The sequence below is a fragment of the Scophthalmus maximus genome, chromosome 1, assembly GCF_022379125.1.
Source record: "Scophthalmus maximus strain ysfricsl-2021 chromosome 1, ASM2237912v1, whole genome shotgun sequence".
NCBI lineage: Eukaryota > Metazoa > Chordata > Actinopteri > Pleuronectiformes > Scophthalmidae > Scophthalmus > Scophthalmus maximus.
In genome coordinates this window covers 18,732,914-18,746,628 of record NC_061515.1, presented here as the reverse complement: position 1 = coordinate 18,746,628, position 13,715 = coordinate 18,732,914, and the positions used below count along the sequence as shown (strand labels likewise).

General features: G+C 40.1%; 1 protein-coding gene across 2 annotated transcripts in view; it reads left to right on the top strand.

The window, feature by feature from the left end:
• The first annotated feature begins 3 nt into the window (after positions 1-3).
• The window catches only part of ttc28 (tetratricopeptide repeat domain 28), a 149,853-nt gene continuing 136,141 nt past the window's right edge, over positions 4-13,715 (top strand). For both annotated transcript variants that reach the window (XM_035630158.2, XM_035630150.2), the window contains exons 1-2: positions 4-446; positions 7,937-8,299. In XM_035630158.2, coding sequence (XP_035486051.1) covers positions 417-446; positions 7,937-8,299 — 393 coding nt within the window. In that variant the 5' untranslated portion in view covers positions 4-416. The remainder of the gene's footprint in view (positions 447-7,936; positions 8,300-13,715) is intronic.

The window sequence follows — 13,715 nt, the reverse complement described above, 5'->3', positions numbered from 1 at the left end:
GCCCTTGAGCACAGGCCCGCTGTAATGAGTATCTGTCAGGTAACTCAACTCCTCTCTGATGTCATGAACATGTAATTGAAACCTTGCTGAAGGCTGCAGCCATGGAGCCGACCGGATCCCCGCCTCTCACCGGACAAAAATTCCGCTAAGGGGAGAAGATCGGCTGTGGGAACATGGCGCATTTACTCTGGATTAACTTCCCCCAAGAAAGAAGGTCTTGGAGGCTCGCCACATAGCGCCGATGTTTCACCATCTTAACTTTAGCGATATCTGAAAGCGCAGCGGACCGCGGGCACAACACAGGGTGGACTCGGGGGCTCGTGTTGTTTTGGATGGTGGCTGAGTGTTTTCCTGTCCTGCTTCACTAGCGGCTGTGGGATTAAAGTTTGGAGCCGCGGTCGCCGGATTTAGCAGAGATGGAAAGGCAAAGAGCAAGGAAAGACAAGGTAAGGATGGTGGAACCCGAAGGGATTTCTTGGAGCTAACGCTCTCACACATGTCGCGATCTGTCGTGTGGGTCTGGGTGCCAGAGGCAGAAAGGCTGCTCACATCACATGATAAGTTACCATCCTGCAGGGTTTATGTTGAAACTACTGGTAGGAGTTCACACAGAGCTCCCATCTGATTGCAGAGGAGGCTGCATGGGTTCACTGCAATTCAACTACGCCACTTCTATCTGATTTGAAACCCCTTCTTATACCTCCATTTATTCCTGTGGATGTCACCCTGCTGAGTGGATTTGTGACTGACTTATAGACTTAGAGTCAAGGAAGCGCTAGTAAAAAAAAAGCAGGTATCATTAGAGCTGAAGAGCAACAGGCATCACACATGTGTATAACTGTCCTTATTAGATAAAGAGTTAAAGAAAGGCAAGGCAGGCCTAATTCATTTGTATTGTATCGTTTAACAACAAGGCAAACTACTGTACAAATGACTTTTAAAGGCCTCAACACAAAATCTAGAAGAAAAACAAGTGTTGTGTTAAAAGACAAAAAAATAGGATTAAGAAGACTGAAATGGTAGAAATGAAAGATAAACTGAGTAGAGTAAAACTGAATAAACAGGGAGACAAAAATGAATTACTGTCACAGCAGAGTGCAAGACTAAATGGGTTTTAGAAATACAACTTCATTTAAAAATCCGTGACTAACAGGATCATTTAAAATCTGGATTCAAAAGAACTGAGTAATCAAAAACAAGTAATCACAACGAAACAAAGGTGCAGAACAAGTCAACGTGTGAGTAGAAAATACAAAAGCAACAAGTTAAAAGGGACAGTGAAGGGAGGAAGTGTGAAACAGGGAGTTTTAGCACTTGGTTTCCAAGACGACAGTGATTCTTTTTAGACATAGAGTGATAATTCAGTAGTAGATATATGCGCATTGGTCTAACTGTATGCTGATAAGTAATTTCAGTCCATTTTTGTTTTAAACAACACAAAGACGTCGCCTTGGCCTGTGGGTCATTACAATGGGTACTTCCCCCCTTTTTTAAACACTTGTAAGACAAATGGATTGATCAATTTATGGAGGGAAATAATCAGACGCTAAATTGATATTTTTTTAAATAATTAGTAGTTGTGGCCTTAAGTGTCACGATTGCAAAGTTTCTCCACCAGAGGTCACTGACAGGTTCATCATCCATTAATCAGCCATCATGTTCTCGATTAGTTTTTGTTTTTGTATTTATGAAATGGCAGAAAATACTGAAAAACGTCTATCATAATCTTACTGAGACTGAGGTGATGATTTCAAAGTGCTTGCTTTATGTATTCACATCTGAGGAGCTGGGACCAGAGTAGGCTGGGTATTTGTACTTGAGAATTGCAGTATAACAAATAATTAGTTATGGGAACAGTTTTCAGATTAATTTTCTGTCTATCAGCTAAACAATGATTAGTTTATTGTTTTGGCTCTAATCCACTGTATATCAGTCCGGCTATAATTATTTTATCCAGCTAATTAGAGTCATAACATCACAATGTACATTACATTACATTATAACATTATTAATGATAAAAAACACATTCACTTTGGTTTTAAGCACTGGCGTCATACATTATACACATTGGAAATGTAACATCAGGTGTCATTGCTTCATATACTGTGATTGCAGATAATGGCAACTTGCTTTGGGTTCATCACATGCAACATGACTTATTACAGAAGACCAGAGGTCATGTTCAGGGACACAATTTCCTCTTGCTCAGGTATTACATCTGTGTCTCTGTGTTTTAGTTCTCCAGGAATGTACTCCCTTTGACCTGGACTGAAACCTGGGGTGGTAATAGTAAAACAGGAGACAGAAGCGTGTGTGTGTGTGTGTGTGTGTGTAATCTTGGAAAAGCTTGGAGAGGATATTCATGTTGTTCCCGTCTTTTTTTTGTCCTTTTTGCCTGTCTGTGTGAGAATGGTGTTGTTCCTCCAACTTGAACTCTTTTCCTGTGTGTGTGTGTGTGTGTGTGTGTGTGTGTGTGTGTGTGTGTGTGTGTGTGTGTGTGTGTGTATATTCTTTAACTCTAATTTGTGTGTATGTTTGTTTCTAATGTGTGTGTATATTTATATATATTCTAATATATTCTTATTTGTGTGTATGTTTGCTGTGGTACAGTAGTTTTCAGGCTAGCAATTAGTTATTGTTTCAGTAATGACACTTAGAACAACAAACTTTAGGTGCAAATGTCCTGCTGAGTGACTTAGTGCTACTTGTCAACTGTTTCTGTGCATGCGTGCGCGTGTGTCTGTGTGTGTGTGTTAACAAACTGCTACAGATATATCAAGCAACGTAAAAGAGTTACAGAAGTCCATGTGGCATGGACAATCAATGTAAGGGCATTTCAAGGGCTGAAATTGACAATTGGCAGTTGTTTTAAATGAAATATTTAATGTTTTTGTTCCTTGCAGAAACCAATGTAGTACTTTCAACGATGTTTAATAGAGCCCGACCAATATATGGATATTGGCCTTTTCACACAATTATCGCAGTGTTTCCCCTAGGTTTACTGGTTTGGGGAGGGGGGAATTATATGTAAATTAAAATGACGTTGACCTTTCATGAAAGTGGTTTCCAGTGGTAGTGGAAACACTTTATCAGTATTAGCGCTTTTGTTCATCCATATGAAATCTTCCCTTGTACAGAATAAACAATGCAGATTAAAATGTGCATTTATGTTTACATTTTACATAAAATAAATTGTTTATTTTCTTAATTCAAGTTCTATATATTTGGTTGTATTTGTGTTTCGTTTTTATTTAGAGTTATTTATGATAAATTTGATGGTTAAACTAAAATATCAAGCCTCAATTACATTTCTTTGTCATACAGGTTTAAAAATACATCTTAGGAATCATTGACAGATTAAAAAATATATAGAGATATTGACCGATGTATCAGTATCGGAAATCTTGTACTCCTCCCTCATATCGATATCGACACTGGCCCCCAATAAATCCAAATCGGTCGGGCTCTAATGTGTAATGCATCTGTAAACCTTTCTGATACAATCTTAAGCGTGTAAAAGCGAACATGAGACTGTAACTAGATTCTTTAACTATATGTGGGAATTTTCATACGCCATCTTTTTCTGTCTTTTTAATGTCTGCACCAATTTTAATTTTAGTCTTGAGTTTAATAGTTTATTCATCCACCTCATAACAGCAGACACACCAAAACATACAGCTTTCAGATTGATATGCTGGAGCAGAAAAAGTGCAATATTTGCTTCCAAAATGTACAAGTAGAAAGTTGCAGGAAGTGAAAAGGTGCTGTGGTGCTTGAGGAAAGTAAATGAACAGCTTTCTACCACTGTGCTTATTGAGAGACATGATGCACTGCAGTGGTGAAAATCCTCCTGTCTGGAACCTTTAAACTGAGCGATTGGTCCAAACATGGAACAGATCACTCAATACATCAAACTCCTCTCCACTGCAGCTCCAATTTTCCAGGTTGAACTCTGACTCACTAATACATCCTCAGCATGTGAACAGATTGCAGACAGACGAGAAGTTTCAGCGTTTAAAGAACGTTACCACTTGACACTCTGCTCAGGTGCTTGCTCCATTGACTGTATTCTAGTTTAACAGTAATAGGCTTAGAGATTTACCTCTTACGGTATGTTGCCGTGTTTACATCTCATATGTATGTTGCCGTGGTCACATTTGTCATATTGGACATAAGTGTTTCATAACAACATTTACATTAACATTCATTAAAGGGGCAGTAAGCGATTTTGGAAAAAGCTTGTTTCTCTCTTTGTTGTTTTTGTTGTGATTTTACTGCTCTGGCCGGTCCGCGAACCCGCGACCTCGGGCATGTGAGACCGATGTGCTCAAAATTAGGCCAAAACCCCTGAGTTGCAGTGCCAACCGCTAGCACGTTTCTTGACGTGTCGACGCGTGATGTTCACAAACTGCACTTGCAGTGTTGTGTTGTTTTCAATTTACAAAGCCAGGGCTGAGCGGAAAACCTGTTTTTTTTTCGGCGCACACACAGAACCCACAGCTAACGGACCGTGAGGAAATATTTGAAGATTTTTTACAAAACGTGTATTGCTTTGGAATCGCTTACTGCCCCTTTAATGGTGATGGCATGTTAGAGAGAACAGCTGTAAAATAGGCACTTTCAGACGACTGTGAATTGTGTAAATTTGCTTTGTGGATTAAGCGTTACGATGTCATAGTTCCCCTTGGCGCTGCAGCTAACATTGAGGACACTGAGGTCACAATGTTCTTGTCATTTGTAATTTTACAGATTAGAAAGGACATTTAGGGGAGTGTACAAATATTTCCACAATTTTCACAATACATATTATTTTCAACTATTATTATTCAATATATTTAAATGTGACAACTTTTAAGGCAAATATAGAAACTAGCACATGGAGAAATCTGTGTTTCTCAATCAGAATGTATATCTCACAGTGAAAAGGCTTTGAATCATTATTTATATTGAGGAATTAATGTGTCTGTAACTTGCTTATATATTTCTTCTGGAGAGAACTGAGACAAGTCTGCGATACTAACTTTAACAAGAGTTTAATTATTGGCAAGTTAAACTTGCGGGTAATGCAATGGGAAGACCAACTGAATAAGTAAAATATGTATGTTCTTTATTTACTGTTATTATTGACTCCATTCACAGACTGTGCCAAGATTGGAGACAAACTTCAGACCCAAATCTCGCAATTAACAGTTGTCAACTTGATTGTAGGCTGCACGGTGGTGTAGTGGTTAGCACCTTCGCCTCACAGCAAGAAGGTTCTGGGTTCGAATCCCCTTTCTGTGTGGAGTTTGCATGTTCTCCCCGTGTATGCGTGGGTTCTCTCCGGGTTCTCCGGCTTCCTCCCACAGTCCAAAGACATGCAGAATGGGGTTAGGTTCATTGGAGACTCTAAATTGACCGTAGGTGTGAATGTGAGAGTGAATGGTTGTCCGTCTCTGTGTGTGGCCCTGTGATAGGCTGGCGACCTGTCCAGGGTGTACCCCGCCTCTCGCCCAATGTTAGCTGGGATTGGCTCCAGCGACCCCCTGCGACCCTTAAATGGATAAAGCGGTAGACGATGAATGAAAAAACTTGATTGTTTCCAAATGGATCACGCTGCCATCCGTCAGAGGCATACTTAACTGTCCTTAGTTTACTCACTGTGCACCAGTACTCACTTGATGAGCCAAGGTGGAAAAGCTTAAATAAAAAAAACAACAGTAATAAAGATCTGCAGTGTTGGAAGAGATTTCCCCTGCACTCTGTCCCACAAGTTGTTCTGGACTAAAAGCTCTTATCACATACTGACTAGCTGGGGCGCTACTGCAGCACGGCTGATCATGTTTTGCAGCGAAATAACTAACTTGCTTTGATTTATGGTATTTACCTGCATGCACCTGTTTCTTTCACCCCACTAAGCATCTTTACCTCACGTCTCCCTCCTCATCTGCTTTGTTTGAAAACCTCTAGAATAGTGTAACTTTTTCTAGGTGGCAACTGCACTAATGGAGCAAAAAAAAGCAGCTGTCCTATGTTAATTTGAAATTGCCCGAACCTACACAGAGTAGCCATAGTAGTAGTACTGTTGTGTATACATGTATTATCATTGCATTTCCAAACAAGTTGTGTGCAATTTATTGCCTCTCACTCAAAACTGTTGGGTGACGTATTTGGGTGAAGTTAAAAGAATCTCTCCAGTCTGCATATTTGAAGTGTCTATCTGAACATTTCAGTGTGTGTTTGTGTGTGTGTGTGTGTGTGTGTGTGTGTGTGTGTGTGTGTGTGTGTGTGTGTGTGTGTATGTGTGAGCGAAAGAGAGAGAGAGGAATAGAGCAACATAATGAAGGCCTTGGTGTAAGCTCTGGTAAAAGGACAAATTTGGAAACACCAGATCAGGGAGGGAGGCAGCATTTCAATGTTAAAGCTACAGAGCGCTAACCTCAGCGTGCACATTTTACACAAGGTTTCAACGGGTGTGACAGAAACGCACGAGAAGAACCGAACGCTCCTCTGACTGTGTGAGTCGCTGTCTGACTCCTTGTTTCTCCCTCCCATCTCCCTGAGGAATTCGAGCTGTTTCCACCACACAGAAGAGAAGAGTGCACGGCTGCAGTTTGCTGTCCTGCTTGCTGTGTTTGAGTGTGTCCAGAGCAGAATTCTGTTGGCAATACGTTTTTTTATGACTTTTATGAAAAAAGGGTTTTTTTTGTTTGTGGGTTGTCCATCCATCTGTCCATTCATCATATCTTCATGAACATGATATCTCGCCTGGAGAGAGTTCCTTCAAATTAAGCATTAATCTTCAAGGATGAACTGATTAGATTTACGACCAAAGTTCAAAGGTCAAGGTCCCTGCGACCTCACAAATGACTTGTTTTTGTCGTAGTTTCTATTTTCACAGGTTCTCACTGTGTCATCTCCACGTTTCTAACATGGCTGAAAAGTGTTAGAGAAGCACCAAAACAAAAGCATTAAAAAACAAAAAGAAAACTCTTTAGACAGGTCATGTTTCTTAATTTAATCCACTCAGTGGTTAAATGATGACATCATTAAATTATGACATTTTTTAATACCCATATTACTTTCCTAGTGAAAATGATAATTTTGCTTTCTGGTTGACTCTTTCATATACATTAGCACCTACAGAAAGTAGGGCTACGTATTGGCAAGATCCGTATCATGATACAAGGGTTAAGATTCATTGTATTATGAAATATACAGTATTGTGATACTGTAAGTGAGGCAATATATTACCATTTTTAATTTAACTTTAGGAAAACTGCCATAGTATAAATAACATGCCAACATATGCATAAAATACTTTGTTTTGTAGGAGTGGAAGAGTCAAATTCCTGAAGATAGATAACGTCAATGTCCGCCATGAATATTTGAACTACGACATAGTAAACATTAATACAGTGTTTTTGAGAATCAAGACAGCATCACAAAACCTAATATTGCCATATTCACATGTATTTTACTGTATTGATAATAATCTGAGTAATCATTACATCATTTATTTCCATGTTGGCCTTTTTGGTGTTAATGAAATTGTGACGGCTTATGAAAATTATTTCCCATATTAAAACATTTCAAAAATAATTATTTCCATTAATAAATAGGTTGTTTGGTCAATGATAGTGATATCATATAGTGAAAACATTAAACTGAAGCCATAAGATAACACCTTTTTTGTCTGAACAATAATCCAAGAACCGAAGATAATCAGTTTACCGTGATGTAGGCTTACATCACGGAAAACTGATTATCTAAATCTAGATTTGCTGTTTTTTTTTTTAGAGAAAAACAGCAAATCTAGACCTAGAAGTTATAATAAAAAGTTGCTGATAAATTTTCGATCCATTAAGGGATCATTTCAGCTTTAGTTACAGTACAAGATATTTAACCCATGTCTCCCTCTCTCTCCCCTTGTGCTCCTCTCCTCTCTACTCCTCAGTTCTCCCTGTTTGGTTCTCGCTCCACCAGCAGGTCCGCCAACCCTTCTTCTTCAACCTCCTCCTCTTCATCCCCTGTGATCCCGTCGACGGCTACAATGAAGAGGGTGGAGAGACCGCCCGGCTGCGACCCCCCAGGGCTGAGCAAAGCCGAATTTCTGGAGCACGTGCGTCGCAGTAACCAGGCCTGCCAGCAGGGGGACTACGCTCTGGCTGTGCATCTGTACAGCGAGGCCCTGACTGCTGACCCGCAAAACTGTATCCTGTACAGTAACCGCTCGGCTGCCTATCTCAGACTGGGTCAGTACAGCACTGCCCTAGACGACGCGATCAAAGCACGTCTCATCAACCCCAAGTGGCCCAAGGTAAGAGGCTGCAGCTAAATCACACATTTCACGCTCGAGTGGGAAATGGATTTTATGCATTAGAAGAGTGGCTGTACCCTTTGAGCGGATGGTTAGATGGATATATGGATGGTTTCTCCACTTGCTTGCCTCTCAAAAATCATCTCAGTGATGTTGTACTCATGCTTAACAGAGCAGCGGAAATACAACTAAATATAAACCGTCATGATCAATATGTTCCCCTCTCTGATGACTTCTTCATGCCTGTCAGGTGTTCATGAGAAGGTCAGCCTTGTGAAGTATCTAAGATCACCTGTTGCTGGAAATTATCTGACCATGTTAGTGGTGACAATCTTTAATGCGCTTTTGTGGTGTAATGTTGATGATTGTGCAGTATAAAGTCTTTCCTTGTTCGGCGAGTGTTTTTTGAAAAGGACAACACGCAAAAATAACTCTGCATAATGAGAATATCCGTGTGAATGTGCCTGGATCATGATACAGTGTGACGACAGTGATAGAGAGCTGATTTATCAGTGCTTCCTCTGGCCGTACATCATGAAAGAAAGGCAAATTATGAAGTTCATATGTATGGTTGGACAATATGAAGATATATATACCGTGAGACAATTTCTCCGCTGTCAGAGAATTTGCCACACTGTGGTTTCACTACAATGACGGAAAACTGCAAGAAAACATCTGCCATGTCTTGCATTTGCACATTGGATTATGACTGTTGTATTTGATCAGTTTATCTCAAGCTACGTGTTCCTAATAAACCATCTGAGTGTGTATATCTACATTCAACTGTATTATATAGTGGTAGACAATTACATCTTTATTGAAAATGAGGTTACATGACCACATGGTTTTGATTTCTATTGGCAAAAGGCAGGTCCAGCGATGAGTTAAAGAGGAGTCGGATTAAAATGTGCAGTGATTCACTTTTGCACCACTTTTACCAGATAATTCATTATACCTGAAGGGGACTTTTTACATCTACTGAGTAAGCAGTGAGGCAAGTGAAGGATGGCGAGGTTGCTCAGAGAGTCTTTTAAAGGCGTCCAGAGTGGGAAGTCGACAGGAGGCACTAGGCAGGCCCTGAGACAGGGTTTTGCCAGGCTACCTCTGTCTGGACAACTGGTGCCTGGCCAGCTCTACTCTGCTTCCTTTCTCTGTGTGAGAGAATGGACGGAAGTGGTGTTTGGGTGTGTGTGTGTGTGTGTGTGTGTGTGTGTGTGTGTGTGTGTGTGTGTGTGTGTGTGTGTGTGTGTGTGTGTGTGTGTGTGTGTGTGAGAGAGGAGAGCTTTGCACGGCTGTTATTTTGTTTTCCAAACCTTGGCTAGGCCTTGGCCTGAGTTTGGCACTTAAAGACAATAACAGAAGCAGCATTCCATGTGTGTGTGTGTGTGTGTGTGTGTGTGTGTGTGTGTGTGTGTGTGTCTGTGTGTGTCTGTGTGTGTCTGTGTGTGTGTGTGTGTGTGTGCGTGTGTGTGTGCGTGTGTGTGTATGTATGTGTGCGTGCCGGGCTGTATAGTGGCTGTGTCATAGCAGTGGGCTTGCTCCAGCATTTGCCGTGGGTCAAAGACAAGGTCGAGACTAATGAACTACCAATAAGAGAGAGTCTATCTGAGAGAGATGTTTACTTCTGCCTGAGCTCTCTCTTTCTGCACCTCACCCTGTCGCCTTTGCTCTCTCCTCCTTTCTTTTCTTCTTCTCTGTTTTGCCTTCCACAGTTTGTCCTATTGCAGCTCCTGTTAGCTTTTCTGTTGGCACAACAGGCTCAAACACACACACACACACGCACACAGACACACACACACTCACACACACACACACACACACACACACACACACACACACACACACACACACACACACACACACACACAGAGCGACTCAGTCATTGGAACATAGGGGTGTAACTGGTCATATCTGGAGAACAACACTTTACAGAACAACACAACTTCTTTGCATTTTGATGTTGTTTTCTTGTTGTTTTTTTTTCCCTTGCAGCTCTATTGTTTTGTTGTCTCATTCACTGCACAGCTTTGAGAAAGCCTTTTGTTTCTTTGTGATTCAAATTAAGTCACAAGCTGCTGCAGGAGCAAAAGCCTTCCCCTCCACTCTTTTTTAGTGTTTTCCTCGGACAGACCCGACTGTTTTGTGTATGAATGTTTGCTGTCATCCGCACACTCGCGTTGTGTTCCCGTGTACTTTTTGGGTACTTTCAAAGATGCTTTTTTAAAATTCAGATTCTCAGCCTGTAGCAGGCTGTTTCTCCACATGAACATGAACTGCTGAGGTTTCTCCACATGAACTGCTTTGCTTCTTTATCCTGTGGATGAAGACGTCTGTTTGTCCCGTTTATGTCCTATAAAGGAGGCACAGCAGCAGTTTTGTGGCTGCAATGTATCTGTTTCAGGTGGAGTTTACTCAGTTTATGGATTATTCACTCTTGGTTAGAAATTATAGGTGGGGCTAACTAAAAGTTTGAAATTGATAAAACCTTCTCACCACAAGGTCCATCACCAAATATACTTGATATGACAAACCTACTAGTATCAAACAGCTGCTTATTTACACATTGTGAAGATACAGAGCAACATTATCATTATTTTGTCTTCATGTTTATGCTTAGATGAGGCATTTAAGTCCAATATTCATTCTCCGCTCCGACTCAACAGAAAAGTGAAGCTGCACACCAGGTTGACGAGATGCTGAAAGTTGTTAAAAAGCTCAGGAGAGCAGAGGACTTAGATTTGAGTGATGTTCCTTTGTGCGTTCATCACTGCGAGATGATGAGGAAGCTCAAAAGCTCCAGAACAGCTCCAAAATGGTTCTTTGTCCTTTTGTTGTCAACTGCTGGTCCCACAGTCCAGAGCAATTCATAAGATGCAGACACCACAGAAATTAGAAAAACTGCACAGTTCTCTAAGTTCTGTTGTTTTGTATCTCTGTCCAGGTTTTAAGACACTCAAGCTTTCTAGAGCTGAAACAATTTCTAGATTAACTGATTAATCAATAAACAGGAAATCACAATCAATCAGTTGTTTATAGTCATTTTTCAACATGTGACAGTTCTGGTGTCTCAAATCTGGTGATTATTTTTCATTGTTGTTTGAACAACATAAGAAATTTGATGTCACCTAGGGTTCTGTGAAACTGACATTTTTCTACAATATTCCTTTTTCTCTTTAGATTTGTAGAGCAAATAATTAATAGATCCATAAAGGACATAGTAGTCAGATTAATCAAGGTCATGAATAATGTTTTAATTTTTAATTGGTACTGATTTCTACAGAATAAATCGTCCCTATGGAAACTGTTGACAGTCTGTTCTTTGGATTATGCTGAGAAACAAGGACACTTTTTTTGGGAAAGAGATAATAATATTGAATTTCTTCAACGTTGTTAAAATTCTCTGGCACATTCATGACTATGGTATAGGCAGAAATTTCAAAGTCAAAATCTAACTATATGTATGGCTAGACACCTCATAAAAGGAAGTGAGAAAATATGTTGGGTTTTTTGTACGTTGGGTGAACTGAGGCTTTAATCCTGTGGCTGTATGTTGGACGCTGCCATCCGAAGCTGCTCCTAAATATCCTGCTGTGGGAGTCGTAGCAGGAATCAGTGCAGCTCATCACGAGCGTTCAACGGGGCTCGGTGCTCTGAAGTGGAAGCCAACCAGATGGCAGCCAGCTACGCCTTTTACGCAGGAGGCCCGTGGAGCTGGTCCTGCTCCGCTCAGGCTTCCCCTGTCATTAAGGAAACTACTCTGTGGCCACACACTGCAAAGATATTACTGACATACGTGCGGAGAAGGCACGGAGTCTTTGAGCGGGACTCTGGACCCAAAATGGCCTGTTTGGGAAGGTTCCCCACATGACAGAGTTTATATTATAATGAGAAAAGATTAAGTTTTCTCATGTTTGGGTCCTTCCCAGGTCGGACGAATGTAAGATCTCATGATTTGAACCGGGACTGTGTTGATGTGATGGTAATGTTCCCTGTGGAGTTTGTGCTATATCCGAAATTGTGTCAGGGAGAACGCAGTCTGGGTCAGTAGGGTAATCCATGACTTACTGCAGACCATGTGAGGATAGTGAGTCTCTATGTTCACTTGTGTACTCCACTTGTGTTTCTTACTGTCCAGTTACCCCACTGGATCTTGTGTTCCTTTGTATTCTTCAACTCAGTAAAACTTCTCTGCTAAGAATCAGAGCTGCAATGATAATATTCTTACTAATTGGTTGAGTGACATACCAATCTAAAATGTTAGATTATTATTATTATTGTGTGATTATCGTGTGCATCAGTTTATATCATTGTGGCCTGACGAAACAAGTAATTTGAAGGCGTCACCTCAGGCTCTGGGATACAACAATTAACGGTCTCAGTGATTATTCAAACCACAGAAACAGTAAACTAAAATCAAATAATAATTTTTAGTTGTTTGATAAAGAAAACGCTTTTCAAATGTGAAGGTCTGCATTTTTTCTGTGTTTTATATTTATATATTTAAAATTTAATATTTTTTTTTTGTTTTGGACGCAATGAAGCATCTGAAAATGTCATCGGAAGTTGTGATAGTTATTTTGTAACATCTCATAGACTGGAAATTAATTGATTAATTAAAAATGAACTAACCAATATTCTACAACTAAACTAATTGTTAGTTGCCGCTCTGCTTGGAGAATTTATGGCCCACAAACACTAATTAATTGATTAATGGCAGACGACAAGCTTAAATTTTACTCATTAACTTAATACCACTCAATTATTTAAGTAATTCCCCATAGAATAGTGAAATCTACAGATCTGCTTATTTGCAAAGTAAAAATAAATATGAATAAATTCAGTTTGGAATTTAAATACCTGCTTATTATCATCATCAGTGCTCAATGCTCACACAAACACCCTTTGCAAATCTGAGACAATAATCTGTTTGTGGCTCTTTCTGCGGAGGCAGGTACAGTAGGATCCATATCCTGTGTTTCTCTTGTTGCTATTAGAAAATATATGCATTATTTCATAGGTCTGTAATCTTCCACAGAAAGCGTACTGTCAATGTGATTTAGTATTATTTACAGCAAAGGATCCATAAGTGTGTTGAATCAGGAGCAACTGGACCCAAAGTTCAAAGACACTCATTTAGGCAGAGTCCAGTTAGTTGTGTAGTTTCGTTTTTGACTTGCTTGAAGGAAATGGTCGAGAAAATGTCCGTGTATAATTATATAATAGATTATATGCCTGTGTGCAGACTAATTTCAGATGACCTGCTGTTCACTGACTAAAAGATTCTCTTTGGTTACGCAGCAGTTAGTTGGAATTACAGGTTTTTGGTTTGGCTTCAGTCGGGCCAGGCACATAATTAGTTATCAGTATTTCTAAATTAAAAGTTGGTACTAAAACGTTTTATTGTATTAGATTTAAA